Source organism: Gracilinanus agilis, chromosome 6 (genome assembly GCF_016433145.1).
Source record: "Gracilinanus agilis isolate LMUSP501 chromosome 6, AgileGrace, whole genome shotgun sequence".
NCBI classification, from domain to species: domain Eukaryota; kingdom Metazoa; phylum Chordata; class Mammalia; order Didelphimorphia; family Didelphidae; genus Gracilinanus; species Gracilinanus agilis.
Window position 1 is genome coordinate 290,281,797 of NC_058135.1, and position 17,098 is coordinate 290,298,894.

Sequence of the window (17,098 nt, forward strand, 5' to 3'; positions counted from 1 at the left end):
TTGAAATAGGAACAGGACCAAGAACAAAGGAGGACATTGGAAGCCTGGAGAGGATTTAAACACTTCAGATTGGATGAGGGAGGCAATCTTAGCAGTTGTTGAGATGAAAGCAGGGAAGTTCCATACTGAGATATGATCCTTGGTTGTAAGTGTTTGGGTTGCTAAAAGTTGAGATCTGTGCCTACAAGGAGTTAAACAAACAAGGACTAAAATAATATCAACTTAATTATTCTTCCTTGTTTCGGGTCCTCTGTAGAGTAGATGAGCATGGCATCCTGGCATTCAGACGAGTGTCAGCGCCATAAAGCCGTGTGCCCAACCCCAGCCCAGGGCCACTTGCTAGACTGCTCCAGGGAGCCCACCTGCCTGTCCATCCATAATAATGTAGCATCTGCTTATTAAAACAGCTCAGTTTTGTACTTGGAATGGACTCCAAGTGTTCTCCTCCAAAACACTATCAAGACACAGGTTAGTCCTACTAGCTTTGGTTTTTGTAATGTTGTTTCCAGGAATATCTTTTATTTCTTCATCACTTCTATTTCTTGACCAAGGAAGAGGTGATGAGGGCCTGCACCACAGGAGAAGTGGAAATGCATGGGAGATACAAGCCTCGGCAGCACATTGGATGTATTATTGCACAAATAGGATGACCTCTGGTTTTGGAAGCCCCCATAACAAGGATGTTCAGAGAAAGGACAGTTTTTGAGGAAAAATAATGAGTTCTCTTTTGGACTTGCTGAGTTTGAGGTATTGACTGGGCATTCACTTTGAAATACCTAATAGGCAGTTGTTGAGGTGAGACTACAGGTCATGAGAGAAGATAGGGCTAGATAAATGATTTCAAGAATGATCTGCCTAGAGATGAATCTATGACCCCTCGGCCTCAGGAACAAAGCACAACTTCACCTGGAAAAAATTAATTAATTGATTTAGCGTGTTTTGCCATGGTTACATGATTCATGTTCTTTCCCTCCCCTCTTCCCCCACCCCCCTCCCATTGCCAACGAGCAATTAATTCCACTAGGTATAAGTCCTGGATTGTCCTGGATCATTGCATTGGTGCTAGTACAGAAGTCCATTACATTCGATTGTGGCACAGTGTATCCATCTCTGTGTACAATGTTCTTCTGGCTCTGCTCCTTTCACTCTGCATCCATTCCTGGAGGTCGTTCCAGTTCACGTGGAATTCCTCCAGTTCTTTATTCCTTTCAGCACAATAGTATTCCATCACTAACAGATACCACAACTTATTCAGCCATTCCCCAATTGAAGGGCATCCCTTCATTTTCCAATTCTTTGCCACCACAAAGAGCACAGCTATAAATATTTTTGTACAAGTCTTTTTCCTTATGATCTCTTTGGGGTATAAACCCAGTAGTGGTATGGCTGGATCAAAAGGTAGACAGTCTTTTAAAATCCTTTGAGCATAGTTCCAATTTGCCATCCAGAATGGTTGGATCAATTCACAACTCCACCAGCAATGCATTAATGTCCCAATTTTGCCACATCCCCTCCAGCATTTATTACTTTCCTTTACTGTCATTTTGGCCAATCTGCTAGGTGTGAGGTGATACTTCAGAGTTGTTTTGATTTGCATTTCTCTAATCATAAGAGATTTAGAACACTTTTTCAATGTGCTTATTGATAGTTTTGATTTCTTTACCTGAAAATCACCTATTCATGTCCTTTGCCCGTTTATCAATTAGAGAATGGCTGGCTTTTTTGTACAATTGTTTTAGCTCCTTATAAATTTGAATAATTAGATCTTTGTCAGAGGTTTTTGTTATATTTCCCAATTTGTTACTTCCCTTCTAATTTTGATTGCAATGGTTTCATTTGTACAAAAACTCTTTACTTTAATCAAAATTATTTATTTTACATTTTGTAATATTTTCTAACTCTTGCTTGGTCTAAAAATCTTTCTTTTCCCATAGATCTGACAGGTAACCTATTCTATGTTCACCTAATTTACTTATAGTTTCCTTCTTTATATTCAGGTCATTCATCCATTCTGAATTTATCTTGGTGAAGGGTATGAGATGTTGATCTAAACCTAATCTCTCCCACACTGTCTTCCAATTTTCCTAGCAGTTTTTGGCAAATAGTAGATTTTTGTCCCAAAAGCTGGGCTCTTTGGGTGTATCAAAGCACAACTTTAACATAAAATTTTGTTTCAACTAGCTCTTTAGTTCATTCTCTGGATTTCACTAAGTATACCATCATGTTGTCTGTAAAGAATGATAGTTTTGTTTCTTCATTGCCTCTTCTAATTTCTTTAATTTCTTCTTTGATAATTGCTATAGTAGCATTTCTAGTACAACATTGAATAATAGTAGTGATAATGGACATCCTTGATTCAACTCTTTCTGGGAAGGCTTCTAGAGTATCCCTATCACTTGCTAATGGTTTTAGATAGATACTACTTACCACTTTAAGGAAAACTCTATTTACTCCTGTGACTTATAGTTTTTAATAAGAACTAGTTTGTAATTTGTCAGAATATTTTCTGAATCTATGGGGATAATCATATGATTTTCTTGTTTTGGTTATCGATGTGGTCACTTATACTGATAGGATGAATATTGCTTCAGCCCTGCATTGCTGGGCTGAATCCCACCTGGTTGTATAGCGCATGATCTTTGTGATATACTGACTGCTGTCATCTCCTTGCTGGCATTTTATTTCACATTTTCCATCAATATTAAGGAAATTGGTGGGTACTTTTCTTTCTCTGTTTTTGCTCTTCCTGGTTTAGGTTTCAGCACAATATTTGTGTCATAAAAAATTACTAGAACTCCTTTGCTTATTTTTCCACATAATTTACGGAGTATTGGAAGCAATCATCCTTTCACTGTGGTAGAATTTGCTTGTGCATCCATCATGGTACTGGTCATTTTTTCCCTTAGGGAGCTCATTTGTGGCTTGTTCAATTGAAATCCTCAAGAGAGAAAATGCAAAGAGGAGAGAAGAAGCCCTCCAGGCAGACACTTGAGGGACCCCTTGTTTATTAGTAGGTGTGAACTGGAGGTGGGAGACCAAACGGGTACAGGAGAAGGCGGGAGCAGTGGTGCAAGAACCTGGAGTGGGAGGGGAAGGGAACACCATCCCTGGGAGGCAGGTGTCATTATGACAGATGAAGTGATAGCCTGTACGAAAAGCATGGCAGCCAGAGATGTAAACTTGTGAAGAGGGATCCAAAAGGAGGCCAGTTTGGCTGGAATATAATGAACGGGAAGGGTGGAAAGTAGGGCAGCTATGTAGGTGGTGCAGTAGACAGAGCACCTGGAGGCAGGAAGACCTGAGTTCAAATCTAGCCTCAGACACTTGCCTGATGGGTGACCCTAGACAAGTACTTCACCCTTTTTGCCTCTTTCCTCATCTGTAAAGAGAGCCGGAGAAGGAAAGGGCCAGTATCTCTGCCAAGAAGAGTTGGGCTGAACAATACAAAAGCATAGAAAAGTAGACTGGTCATCCTGGGAAATGCTTTTCATCAAAATCAGCCCAGAGTCCGTTTTATCCCAGACATAAGGGGTTCCACCAGAGGATTTTGAGCTGGGTGTTATGGTGTGATTAATGCTGTAGAAAATCAGTTTGGTGCCCTGTGGGGGAGCCCAGCCACCACGTTGTCAGCACCTTAGGACCTGCCAGTCTGTCATTCTGTCCTGTGGCACACAGCTGCCAGGCTGCCTTCCCTGATGAGGTGGCACCAACAGCTTAGATAAAATATGCCAGAATCTGCCACATGAGAGCAAGCTCTTGGGTCTTCATTGCCTCCAGAAGACTTGGGAAAATATTTGTTGTGCATCCCACCTGACTGTGGCCAACAGGCCATCATTGAACCCATTCAGATTCTGTTGCTTCAGAAAATCTTAATTCCATTTCTTGGTGATATACAGGTTTAATAGCAGTGAAACAAGCCATCCTTCCCAATCTGCCTTCTCGCCTCTTTTAAAAGAATTTCAAGCAAGTGTTGCTGTCTTTGGTGGCCAAGTGCCGCCTCCCCCTCCAGCTCTGGGTTCCTAGGGAGGGAGGAGGCTGTTCTCCCACTTCCCATGAACAGCCTCGCGTCTTGGGTTCCCACGTTCATATGCATGTTCCTATTTATCTTCTGCGTGGTCTTTGCAGATAGATGGATCCGTCTCTGAAAGATGAGTAATCCAACCACAGCTCCCCCAGAGGGGAGCAGCTGAAGATTTCTCTTGGCAATTAATTGGGTTAACTCCTGGCATGGTCCCGCGGCTCTGCTTTCTGGATTGATAAGAGTGACCCAGAGCTTGCTGGCCAGTGGAGATCGCCCAATCAGTCCAACACACATTTATTTAGGCTTTTCTGTGGGAAGGGCCCCGTGTTGCCTCGGGAAGCTTCCCTTTTTGGCCTGTGGAGGATGGCGAATATGGCCTGAAGCAGCCTGCCCTTTAACCTCACCGGTGCCCATCTGCCTTTCTGTTTGGTTTGGGTGAGAGGGGGCTTGCCTTATTTCAGCTTCCAAAGGGAAGAGGAGCAGTGAAAAGGGGCCTCCCATTTGACCACCTGCCTTCTCCCATCTCCAGCTCAATCTCCAGCCTCCTTTGGGAAAAGGAGAGGCACCCTCCCATCATTCCAGCAAAACCATTCTCTGAAGTTATCCGCCCCTACCCTGGGGATCACTCTCTCCCGACTCTCCTACTACCTGACTGCTCCTCAGTCTCCTTCTCCAGACCCCCACCAGCCTGGGGCCGACCCTCATCCCCTCCCACTGGACTATTGCAATAGCTACTGGGATCTGCCTGCATCCATTCTCCCCCCATTCCTGGCCTGGCCCTGTCACCCTCTAGGAAGCAAACTCCAGTGGCCCCCTGTTGCCTTCAGGAGCAAACACAAAATGCCCTTTGACATTCGAAGCCCTTGAAGCTGGCCTTCAGGCCTTCCCATGATACAGACCCTCAGCTCTGGCTGTTTTCTTTGGCTGTCTCCTGTGCCCAGAACACACTCCCTCATCCACTCCACCTCCTGACCTCCCTATCTTCCATTAAGTCCCAAAGCCCATCTCCTATAGGAAGTCTTACCCAGCCCCTCTTTGTTCAGGAGGCTTCCATTGGGCAATTATTTCTTTTTCTAAAAGTCAAATGTGTTGTTTATTTTTTTGAGTGCCGAATTCTCTTCCTCCTGTTCCTTCTTTACCCATTGAGAAGGCCAGAAATGTGATGCATGGGAGATTACAGAAGGGTTGGGGGGTGGGGGCAAGAAAATAAAGACTGAAAAAGCCTGCTTCCATCTCGACACGGTAGCAGTTCTGCCTCTGGAGGGGCTGCCTTTTCTCATTACCAGTCCTTTAGGATGGTCTCGGTCTGTAAATAATTTCTTATTTATCCTGTCTGTGGCTGCTTTTGTCTATGTTTATTTGCATTTTGTCTCTCCTCTTAGTCTGTAAGCTCCGTGGGGACAAGGGCTGACCTTTGCCTCTTCTGTCCGGTGCTTGGCACAGTGCCTGGCATCCAGAAGACACTCACTAAATGGTGATAGGCTAGGGTACTCCCAAAGGCTCTGCCAGCCCAGCCCAAGTCTTGGCTAGAGATAAGATACATGTTTTGTTCCTTGAGGGCAGGGATGGTTTCACTGTTGTCTCTGTGGCCTGTGGCACGAGGTGTGGGCGGGAGGGAATTGTAGGTGAGGAGATAACCACCTCTAGTCAGTTAGAGCATAACTCCTGGGCACCTAAGCCTTTGTGTGTGGGCACACAGTGCCCTGCTAGGGAGCCTAGATCTAGACACAGGCTGTGTGGGAGGGGGTCATAGGAGCAGCCACTCTGCTGCACCCTCCCTACCCGCCCAATCACCCAACCACCAGGACACTTTGATGGGTGAAGTTTGCTAACCTTGCGCCCTTGGTGCAGCTGGCCTAGCAGTAGATCAGGCTTCACCCAGAGGAAGCTCGTCATAAATACCTATTGGATTTTGGCCCAAAGCTAAGACTCAGAGCTGGGAGGGTCTTTAGAGATCCCAATGGCCTTGTTTCAGAGCTCAAGGACCTGAGGCTGGGACAGGAAGGGAACATCCTTGGGTGATCTCCTTTGGCCACTTTGGTTCATGAAACTGATGAAGGGGCAGCAAGGGGCGTTGAGGAGGAGTTTTACAAAAAGTGAGAAGGCAGAGCTAACAGACTAGATGACTATCTGGACCCGAGTTCAAAAAATCATCCCAGTGTGCTTGGGTAGGTGTTGGCTGACTTGAAGAAGCCTGCTCTTTGGAAAGACCTGTGAGGGCCGATGCAGAGGGAAATGAGCAGAACCAGGACATGATTATACACAGGAACTGCAAAATTATGGAACACTCCCATTGCTCCTAATGGCGATGCAGTGATCCAGGACAATCCTGAGGACGCTGTCCTCTTCCACAGAAAGAGCTGTTGGAGTAGAAATGCAGAAGAAGCATCACTTGTTTATTTCGGGTGTTATTTGGGGGTTTTGGTTCTATAAAAGTATTACAAAAATAAATAATATGGAAATATCTTTTATGTGATAATGCATGTGGAACCCAGATTGAATTGCTTGTTGGGTTCAGAATGGGGGAGGGAAGAAGGGAGGGAGACAATATGGATCGTGTAGCTTTGGAGAACTTACATGGACATTTGTTAGTGAATTAAAAAAAGAAAGACAGAAAGCAGCACTTTTGAGGTCGTTGGGTCTGACTCAGAGGACGGGCGAGCCAGAATCGAGTAAAGACCTCCTGCCAAGCCTCGGCTCAGGAGGTTGGCTTGAGAGCCAGTCTCAGAAAAGTTCCCTTACTTTACCCCTTCCTCCTCTGGTCTGAAACTGGAGCCTCCTCCGGGCAGGGCAGGAGCAGCCTGGCAGGCAAGTCTGCTCCACCTTAACAGGGCCTCGAGGGCGCTCCCTGCAGGCCGCTAGGAGGGAGTGCCGCCATCGGGGTTCCTGCACCAGTCAGCCAACAGATTGTGATCTGAGGGCTTACTCTGTGCCAGGCAGCACACTGAGCGTGAATTAAATAGAAGCCGTGGCCGGGTCACCCACTTGATGTTCTGCTAAAGCCAGCCTCAGGGTGACAGATAGAGGGGTGGGTGAGGTGAGGAGGGTCGCTCTTGGCCCGGTGACAGTGACCCTCCTAGGAAATGCTGCCCCTTCTCTCCCTCCCGCCCTGTGGCTCCCATGTGACAGGCTCTTTTCTCTCTTTTCCCAGGCTGTTCAACCTGACCCTGAAGAAACTCGTCATGCTCAAGGAAATGGACAAAGACTTGAATTCAGTGGTCATTGCAGTGAAGCTGCAGGTGAGAGGGCCGAGCCGCTCCATCGGGGATTGGGCCTCTCCAGGGGTGCTCGCTGGGGCAGCTCCCATTCCGTGGTACCTCCTAGGTGCCCGACTCTCCCCAGGCCTTCCCAAGAGCAGAGAGCTTTCTTTCAACCCCCCCTAAATAACGTGGGCTTTCTTTACAAGAATATTTTCAAGATCTGAGTGGTTAATGCTCAAAAATAGACTCCATTGTTGATGAAACAGTCTTCACTTTTCTAAGGAGAAAGGTGGGGGCCGGTGGTTAGAGAATGTTGCATACTTATTTTTAAAATATTTTTCCATGTTTTCATGATTCCCCCCTCCCCTCGGCTAACAAGCAATTCCACTGGGTCATTCAGATGTAATCCCTTGATACCTCTCTCCATATTAATCATTTTTGCTAGAGAGCCATCTTTTAAAGCCAAAGCCCCAATTCATATACCCATATAAACAAGTGATAAGGGACGAGCCGTACGCTTTCCTTCTGTGTTTCCGCTCCCGCAGTTCTTTCCCTGGATGTGGAGAGCATCTTTCTCCCGAGTCCCTTGGGTTGTCCTGGGTCGTTGCATCGCTGCTAGTAGAGAAGTCCATTACATTGGATTGTGCCAAAGTGTTTCACTTTCTGTGTACAACAGTTGTGCTACTTTTAAGCCGTGTCTTTTTGGATGGGGCTCCCTGGCTAGAAGGGCAGAGCTGTGCTACGGGTCTGGCTTAGATAGATTCTAAATGAGCATTTGATTAATTGTCTTCTTGTGCTTTTTCTTCTGGATGAGTTGAGCAGCTAAAGGCTAAACAGTGGCTCAGTTTGATACATTCCAAACAGAACCCCAGGAGTTTGCTCATGGTGTGCCCTCAGGGTCTCTGCTTGGTCCTGTGCTATTGTGGATAGCAAAAATCAAGGGAGCGCTAACACACAAGGGGACAACAGTCTGGCCCAAATAGATAGTCTTCAACCCAGGTTCAAAAAATAAGCCTTCTTAAGTGAGGATGGGGTTGAGGTGGGAAGGTGAGACAGCCAATTTCAGCTGATTGGGAACGCTGATTAACACAGTGTTCTGAACCTCAGTCACCCCATTTGGGAATTTCTTGGCAAAAAATACTGGAGTGATTTGCCACAGAACTCTAGGCCTAGAGTCAGGAAGTTCTGACTTCCTAAGTTCAAATCTGGCCTCAGACATGTACTAGCTGTGTGACCCTGGGCAAGTCACTTCTTCCTGTTGGCCTCAGTTTCCTCATTTGTAAAATGAGCTGGAGAAGGAAAGGCCAGACTACACCAGTAACTCTGCCAAGGAAATGCCCCGTGGGATCACAGAGAGTCAGACACGACTGGAAAGACTACATAGCTACAATCATATGATGTAAACCTTTGGAGGGAAAGGCTCAGGGGGAAGGTGAGGAGCTCTCCTGCTCCGTTCTTGCCTTTGTTGCTAATGCTGATGTTGATTTTGTACTTACGTTTTTGCAAAGTACTTTACAGGTGTCACCCAGATTCCCCACTTCACCGGTGACATTTTGTCAAAGAATCTTAATGGGTAAAGTGAATGGTGTGGGAAGAATCAGGATTAACCCAAGAATTTTAGGAAAAGAAGACTTCCTTTGTGCTCTTTTTTTTTTTTTTTTTAAACTCTTACCATCTGTCTTAGCATCAGGTAAGAGTGGGCAGGACCAGGCAATGGGGGTTAAGTGACTTGCCCAGGGTCACCCAGCTAGGAAGTATCTCAGGCTAGATTTGAAGCCTCCAGACTCTAGGCATGGTGCTCTATCTACTGAGCTACCTTGCTGCCCCCTGAGCCTTCTTTTCTTTTCTTTTCTTTTCTTTTCTTTTCTTTTCTTTTCTTTTCTTTTTTCTTTTCTTTTCTTTTCTTTTTTTCTTTTCTTCTCTTCTCTTCTTTTCTTTTCTTTTCTTTCTTCATTTTTTAAAAAAACCCTTACCTTCCATTTTGGAACCAATACTGTGTATTGGTTCTAAGACAGAATAGTGGTAAGGGCTAGGCAATGAGGGTCAAGTGACTTGCCCNTGGAGTCAATACTGTGTATTGGCTCCGAGGCAGAAGAGTGGTAAAGGTAGGCAGTGGGGGTCAAGTGACTTGCCCAGGGTCACACAGCTGGGAAGTGTCTGAGGCCAGATTTGAACCCAGGACCTCCCTTCTGTAGGCCTGGCTCTCCATCCACTGAGTTATCCACTGTGCCTTCTTGAAGAGACACATATTTCATCCCAGGCTCTGAGGAGGAAACAGAGAAAGTCCATCCCTGATTTCCCACTCATTTCCCTAGAAACTTGGAGACATTTCCCCTTGGGCGAGGTCAGATCTCTCCCACTCCAATGTATAACACTCATTTGTTCGCATGTGGTTTTTGTTAATGGTTTAATCAGGAGAATTTCTCCAATGAATGTTAGCCATCTGCTTAGATAATGAGTTTACTCACAAAACACCATAAATATGAATCTGATAGTTGTGGGGGTAGGGGGTGTGCAGCTGCCCATTAAAGAGAAAACTATGACACAGAGAATCCAAGGGAATAGGTGGTACTGAGAGAGGACTTGTTCCTAGGATAGCTTCTTGAACCCCGTAGCATCCTGTAAGGTGGCCAGCCTGAATGAGATGAAGGGTAGCAGGGCCCTCCAGAGAAATGGAGACACTCAGAAGAAGGGGAAGCCTTTGGGGGAGAGCTGTCCAGCAGATAATCGGTGATGACAGCCTGGAGCCAGAGAGAAGCAGACTGAATAGGCAGCTACTGAAGCCATCTACCTAGAGATGCATGCAAAGCCTTGGTGAGAAAGGCCAGAGCCTTTGGGTGCATCCTAACAGTGGAGAGTCAGGGCACAGACACAGCAGAGGAGGAAAGTCAGCAGGAGAGAGCCGTGCCACCCAAGCCTCAGGGAGCAGGAATTCCCAAAGAAGAAGCTTCCTTGGTAACTGTGGGGAGAGCAGTCTTGGTTGAACTTCGGTGTTGGAAGCCAGCTGGCACAGGAGTCCCTTCTGATGAAGTAGAAGCCCTAAATGTGGGCAGCTTCTTCTAGTGAAAGAGCCAAAGCAGAGAGATGGGATGAGGGTGAGAGGCTAGCAAGGTTGTAGGGAGAAGTGATGGAAATGGATTAAGGATCAGGCAAGGGCGGGCCTTGGTGAGGAGAAAGCCACCTCTGCCCCCAAGACTAGAATCAAGGACAAGAAAGTAGGAGACTGGAAGCTAAAAGGGAACTCCCAGTGGCCTCAATTTTCTTGGTAGAGCAGACGGGACAGAAAGATGAAGAGGCTTGGCTGTGCCACCTCCGCCAAGCTTGCGAGGAGGCCCAGGGATGGCTGGCTGCTCGGGCTCGGGGTTTGCAAAAGGATGGTGCAACAAAAGCCAAAGGACCGAGGCATGTGAACTGATTGCCTATAGCATCAAGGGTTTCCAAAGAAGATGGAGAGGCCAGAGCCTGGGCAGAGGGCAGGAAAGCAGGCAGGGGCCCAAGGACAGGCTTAGAAGCATCTTATGAGAAAGAAGACTCCCAGTTCTGGGTCTGCCCCCGGTGGCCTTCCCAGGCTTCCTGCACATCATCCCTTCACACATGCCATATCCCAGCCCAGCTGGCTTTTGACCTAGTTGTAACCTGGAACATTCTCCCCCTTCTCCTCAAAGCACTGCCCAGGGTGGTGCCTCCAGGCCACAGGGCTCCTCCCTCTGCATACATTTATCTGCCCCAGAGAATCTCTTTTCCTTTAGGACAGAGATGACCTTGTCCTGGTGGCCAGAGGACATCTTCTGCCTTGGCAGCTCCTTGTGGCTCCATCTGTGTCTGTTCCCTTCTAGCACATTCCTTACTGTGGTGGGAGAGCCACAGCTGAGGGAAGTTTCTGCAAAGATTGAAAATCAGCCCCAAGATTTGTAAGAAACGTCACATTTTAAATCCTTAGTTATAGGTTACATATTTGTGCCTCTGAAGTTAGTAAAGCAGAAGGGTCTGGGCAGGCTGACTGGGGAGCCTGTGACCCCCTTGTGAGCAGCACACAGCAGGTGCTTGATGAATTCTGGTTGGTGGATCGCTGATTGAACAGAGATGGTGTGAATGGAGGGGTGAAGAGATCAGATGGGGCCTTGGGAAGATGGCTTTGGCAGCTGGTGGGAGGCTGGATAGATGATGAGGCCACTGCTGTACAGGTAAGAGATGAGATGGACCTGGACTAGGAGAGTGACTGTCCCGTGATTGTGGTCATTTTAAGCATTTGTTAAGCACCATGTATATGCCAGGCACTGTGCTGATTATTACCTGATTTTATCCTCATAACAATCCTGCGAGGTACATGCCATTATTATCCCCACTTTACAGTTGAGTAAACTGAGGCAGGTTGGGTTACATGACTTGCCATGGGTCACTCGGTGATTAAGAGTCTCTGGCTGAATTTGAACCCAGATATTCCTGAATCCAGGCCCAGTCCTCATCTACTGTGTCATCCAGGTGCTTCACATGTTATGTGGTGTTATGAGGGGAAATTAGGGATAGCAATGCCCTCAACAGACATACAGGAGTCTAGAGGAAGAAGGATGGGTTTGTGGGAGGAGAACACTCAGTTGTGTTTTGGCTATTTTAAGTTTGTGGTGTCAGTAGGGCATCCAATTGGAAATGTCTACCAGGTCTTGGTGATGCTGGCCTAGAGCTCATGGGAGAGAACAGAGCTGGATGCAGAGCTTACCAGTGCTCATTGGATCCCTGGGGCTGATGAGAGCAGAGACAGAGAGAGAAGGAGGCTCTAGAATAGCCTGGGGTATGCCTGTATTTAGGAAGATGGAACAGGGAAGAAAACTGAGGTTCTCCTTGTTCTGTTTAGCCACAAAGGGAAAACTTTCCTCATGATCAGGGTCGTCTGGAGGAGGATGGATCATGCCAGGAGCTGGCAGGCTCCTCACCGTCAGAGGTCTTCAGGTAGAAGCCAGATGACCACTTGGGGCATCCAATAGTGCAGGCTCCTTTTCAGGTATGAATTGGCCTGGTGAGCAGCTAAGCTCCCGAAAGAACAATTCCTTGAGTTGTTCCAAGTCTGCATTTCTCTGATTCTGAGGGACTTGTAAGAAAAGTAGTCTAAGGGACAATTTCCTTTGATGTGACCTTTTCCCAGAACAAGGTCTATGGAGCTTCCAGGCCTCCAGTTAATCCCATTCTGGTACCTGAAGACTAGCTGGGAGATGGTTGGAAGAGGGCACGTGACTTCTGGTGCCAGCCTGAAGTGAAGTAGGGTTAGGGCCGAGGCCACCTCCATGATAGCAAAATCCCATCTCCTGTAGTTCTTTGACCCGACAAAGACAAGGCAGGAAGACATAGAAATGTTGGGAAATGGTTTAGAATTAGAGCCACAGGGGTCATTAAGTCCCCCTCTCCTCGTTTTACAGATGAGAGAAATGAGGCCTAGCAGGGCTCCTGGGTGTCTGATGCAGGTTAGGAATTATTCTCTGCCCCGGGACCCCTTCCTCTGGAAGATGGGAAGGTGGAGGACTTGTCCAAGAGCCTCCTTTTTTTTATTCTTTTGTGGTGGTGTCTTCCCTTTTAGAATGGAAGCTCCTTAAGGGTAGGGACCATGGTTCTTTTTGCTTGTGTTTCTTCTTGGCACCAAGCCTAGAATATAGTAAGCACGGAACAAATGTTTGTTAATGAACTAGATAGAGTTCTTGGGGGAGAAGTGGAGAAGATCTGGCCGCCTGCACAGGGCACATGTGTGGAGTGTGACAAGGAGATGCCAGGCTCCTTGAGATCCCTAGAAATGGACTTTGCAGGGAAGGAGTTTACAGTGGAATCAACCCCTGGCCCAGGCAGCTGAAATTAAATTTGGCTGCATCAAGGTGAAGGATTGAAACAGATGACTTAGTTGTGGCACGCAGGAGAATGCCTGCAGGCTCCACCTGTCTTTTCCTTCCACTTCCTTCAGTCCTTCTGCCTGTTAGAAAGTCTGCTTTCTAGAACCTTTACTGATTACTTCAGAAGTTAAGCAACAATATACAAAGGTTTGTATCATTAAAATCCAGTAGCAGTGAATGGCTGGGAGAATTGGACTGGGGAGAAGACTGAACACCCCAGAATCGACACTTTCAAATTGTGGTGCTGGAGAAGACTTTTGAGAGGCCCTTTAGAGCAAGGAGATCAAATGGGTCAGTACTTAAAGAAGTTAATTTAAATTGTTCTTTGGAAGGTCAGTTACAAGAGCTAAAGCTTAAGTACTTTGGCCACTTACTGAGAAAACAAAACTCACTGGGAAAGACCTTGATATCGGGAGAAATGGAAGGCAAAAGGAGAAGGGGACAGCTGGGAAAAAGATGGCAAGCATGGAGGCAGTGAACGTGAACTTGGACAGACTTCAGGAGACCACAGAGGCTAGAAGGGCCCAGCATGCTCTGGTCTTTAGGGTCATGATTGAACAAGAACAACAAAAGCAAGGATGCCTGCTCTTTGCCCTGTTACTTGATATAGTTCTGGAAATGCTAGCAATGTTAATAAGTCAAGGGAAAGAAATTAAAGGCAATAATGATAGGTCAAGATTGAAAACTATCCCTACTTTCTGACAGTATATGGGAAATCCCAGGGAATCAGCACAAATACCCATCAAGATAATTGCTTCAGAAGAGTTGCAGGTAACAAAATAATCCCTCCTTCCAAAAATAATCCATAATATTTCTATATAATTACAAAATGCAAGAGATAGTAACAGAGAAATCCCATTCCAAATAACTACAAAATGCCGGATGCATCTGAGTATCACTCTTCCAAAGTACACAAGTATCTGTAGAGTAGTTACAAAGTCCTCCTTAAAGAAATAAAGAACAACTTGCACAGCTGGAGGAACAGTCAGTGCTCATGGCTGGGCCCTGCCACCCAATTAATTAACACTTTTCAATGCTATACTAACCAAATTATCTAAGGGATGCTTTACTGAACTCAATAGAATAATAGCAGCTCACTTGGGGAAAAAACAATTTTCTCCTATGGGTCATTAGGTCTGTTTTCTGGTGGGCCAGTGGGAGCCAAGTGTGTCCTATATGTCGCCACGTTGCTTCTTCCTAGAACATGTGAGCTGCACATTGCAATCCTGCCCTGTCTGAGGTTTCAAGAAATACTTTATCATTATTGAGTGTTCATGTTATGACTCTAAAATGAAATTGTAATTATTCCCTCCAGGTACATCTGAATCTCCAGGTGGGCTCCCTGCACAATTTTCTCTAAGTTTGGGGAGCCCTCCCTAAATCTACAGGTTACAAAATGTGTGAAAGGTGATACGGAGGGTAAGAAAGCTCCTCCTGGTCTTTCTGTTCCTCTCTCACTGGCCACACATTCATTTTTCAGACCACAGACTGAGCTTCAGTTTTGGGGAATCATTCCTTATACTAAAAGGCACTGCTTTCCAAAGCAGACAATCTTGGTATGTTTTGTAGGAGCTTCCTGCTGTTCTTGCTACCCCCAAATTTGAAGACTTTTGCTAAAAAAAAAAATTCATTTGTTTCTTGATTAAATGTTTAACATCATCCTGTACAATTTTATGTTTTCCCAAACAGTAATAACAGTAATACTCTGAATTTTCTGGCACCTCCTTTCTAAGAAACTGAAAGTGATTATAGATATTCCTTGGTTGATGGGACGACTCCTAGATCCCACCTGGCCTCTGAAGCCCTGTGGAGATCAGTGAATACCCCAAGGATGGTTCCAGGGCTCTCTTCCAAAGCCGTTGGGCCTTGACTTTGCCAGCTGACTTTTCTGTTAATACCTTGCTTTGGCCTCAGCAGGGACAGGTTGTGTCACAGCACTTCAGAGCACTTACCTTTATTTCATATGACCTCTGTGTCTGGCCATCAGAGAAGGTGCTATCCCCATTTTACACATGTGAACACAGTGGGTAAGTGCCCACAGTCACATCGCTAGTTTGTGGTGAGTTTCCTAACTCAGTCCCATGCTGATTAATGATAGCAAACCCAGGCAGCCTATGAATCTTACAAGGTCCCTACAACCCCGTGCCAGTGTCCTTTGGCCCCCCGTGGGGGGGGGGGGGCGGCGCTGTCACTCTTATTTGTACAAAAACATCAACAGCAGCTCTTTTTGTAGTAGGCAAACTGGAAACCAAGGGGGTGTCTTCCTGTTAGGAAAATGGCTAAACAGATGATCACATATAAATGTAAAGGGCTGTTATCACTCCATAAGAAGAGTAAACCGTTTTGGAGGAAACTGGGAAGATCCAGTGTGAGTTGATGCAGAGGGACACAATGACAGCATTTTAGAGGAATACAACTTTGAAAGACTTGAATAATTCTTAATGTGTGATAATTCTATAACACTTCGACATTTGCCAAGAACCCTTTGCAAATATCACATTTGTCCTTCACACCCTCCCTTTGAAGTAACTGCTTTTGTTAATCCCATTTCACAGATGAGGAAGCTAAGGCTGCTCATGGACACCTAGCCAGAGAAGTATGTGAGGCAGAATCTGAAGGCCAGGCTTCCCAGCTCCAGGCCTTGGGCTCTTTCCCTGAGCTGACTTATTGCCTGCCTTAGAACTCATGGTTGGGGGCTGTGATGAAACAGGAGCCCAGGTTTTTAAGGATGAAGCTCACCCTTCTCTACCAGATAAGGGACAGTCAGTATTGGGGCTGTTCTGCTGGCCTGTGTGTTGTTTATGTTTTCAGTTTTTAGAGCTTTTTGTTCAATTGTGGGGTAGTAGGAGGAGCAGGTTATTAATTCATGTAAAAATGTATTTTTTAAATGAATCTTTTTTTTAATGTTTTCATCTGCATTTCTGCTCCAACAGTTCTCTGCAGTTAGAGAGCATTCTCCTAAATCCTTCAAAATTGTCCTAGATTATTATATGGCTGAGAGTAGGAAATTCTCATGTTTGATTGTTCCACACTATTACAGTTACTGTGTACAATGTTTTCCTGCTTATTTCACTCTGCATCAGTTCATGTAGGTCTTTCCAGCTCTTTCTGAATCATCCTCATCGTCTCTTATAGCACAATAGTACTCCATCACCATCATATACCACCACTTGTTAAGCCATTCTGCAATTGAGGGAGATCCCCTCAGTTTCTAATTCTTTGCCACCAAAAGCACAGCCATAAATATTTTTGCACAAACAAGCCCTTTCCTTTTTATTTATTTATTTGTTTGTTTGTTTTTGTCTCTTTGGGATATAGACCCAATATTAGTACCAGTACTAGGTCTTTAAAAAAAAAGATTCATTTAAAAAATACATTTTTACATGAATTAATAACACACATATTTGCAAAGGGTTTGGCAATCATGTGTGCAATCATGTAAAATATTTTTCTATATTAGTCCTTTGGTAGAAGAGAGCTCAAAAAAAAAATGAAGAAAGTGAAATATGGTGTGCTTTTAGTTTAGATTCCAACTCCATCAGTTCTTTCTTTGGAGGCAAATTTTATATCCTGTGGCCCTTGGGATGGTCTTGCATCATCATATTGCTGAGAAGAGCTGTCATTCGCAATTGCTCATTATACAGTCTTTTTTTTTTTTTTTAACCCTTAACTTCTGTGTATTGGCTCCTAGGTAGAAGAGTGGTAAGGGTAAGCAATGGGGGTCAAGTGACTTGCCCAGGGTCACACAGCTGGGAAGTGTCTGAGGTCAGATTTGAACCTAGGACCTCCCATCTCTAGGCCTGACTCTCAATCCACTGAGCTACCCAGCTGCCCTTCATTATACATTCTTGCTATTTCTGTGTATGACATTCTCCTGGTTCTGCTCACTTCCCTCTGCATCAGTTCAGACAAGTCTTTTCCAGGTTTTTTTGTGATTGTCCTCTTTGTCATTGCTTATGGCAATTCCTCTACAATCATACACTACAACTTAGCCCCTCAATTTC

General features: G+C 45.5%; 1 protein-coding gene across 1 annotated transcript in view; it reads left to right on the forward strand.

The window, feature by feature from the left end:
- Nucleotides 1–7,186: 7,186 nt before the first annotated feature.
- The window catches only part of PACS1 (phosphofurin acidic cluster sorting protein 1), a 37,586-nt gene continuing 27,674 nt past the window's right edge, over nt 7,187–17,098 (forward strand). The window contains exon 1 of the mRNA XM_044682441.1: nt 7,187–7,260. Within this exon, the coding sequence (XP_044538376.1) occupies nt 7,204–7,260 (57 nt within the window). The 5' untranslated portion in view covers nt 7,187–7,203. The remainder of the gene's footprint in view (nt 7,261–17,098) is intronic.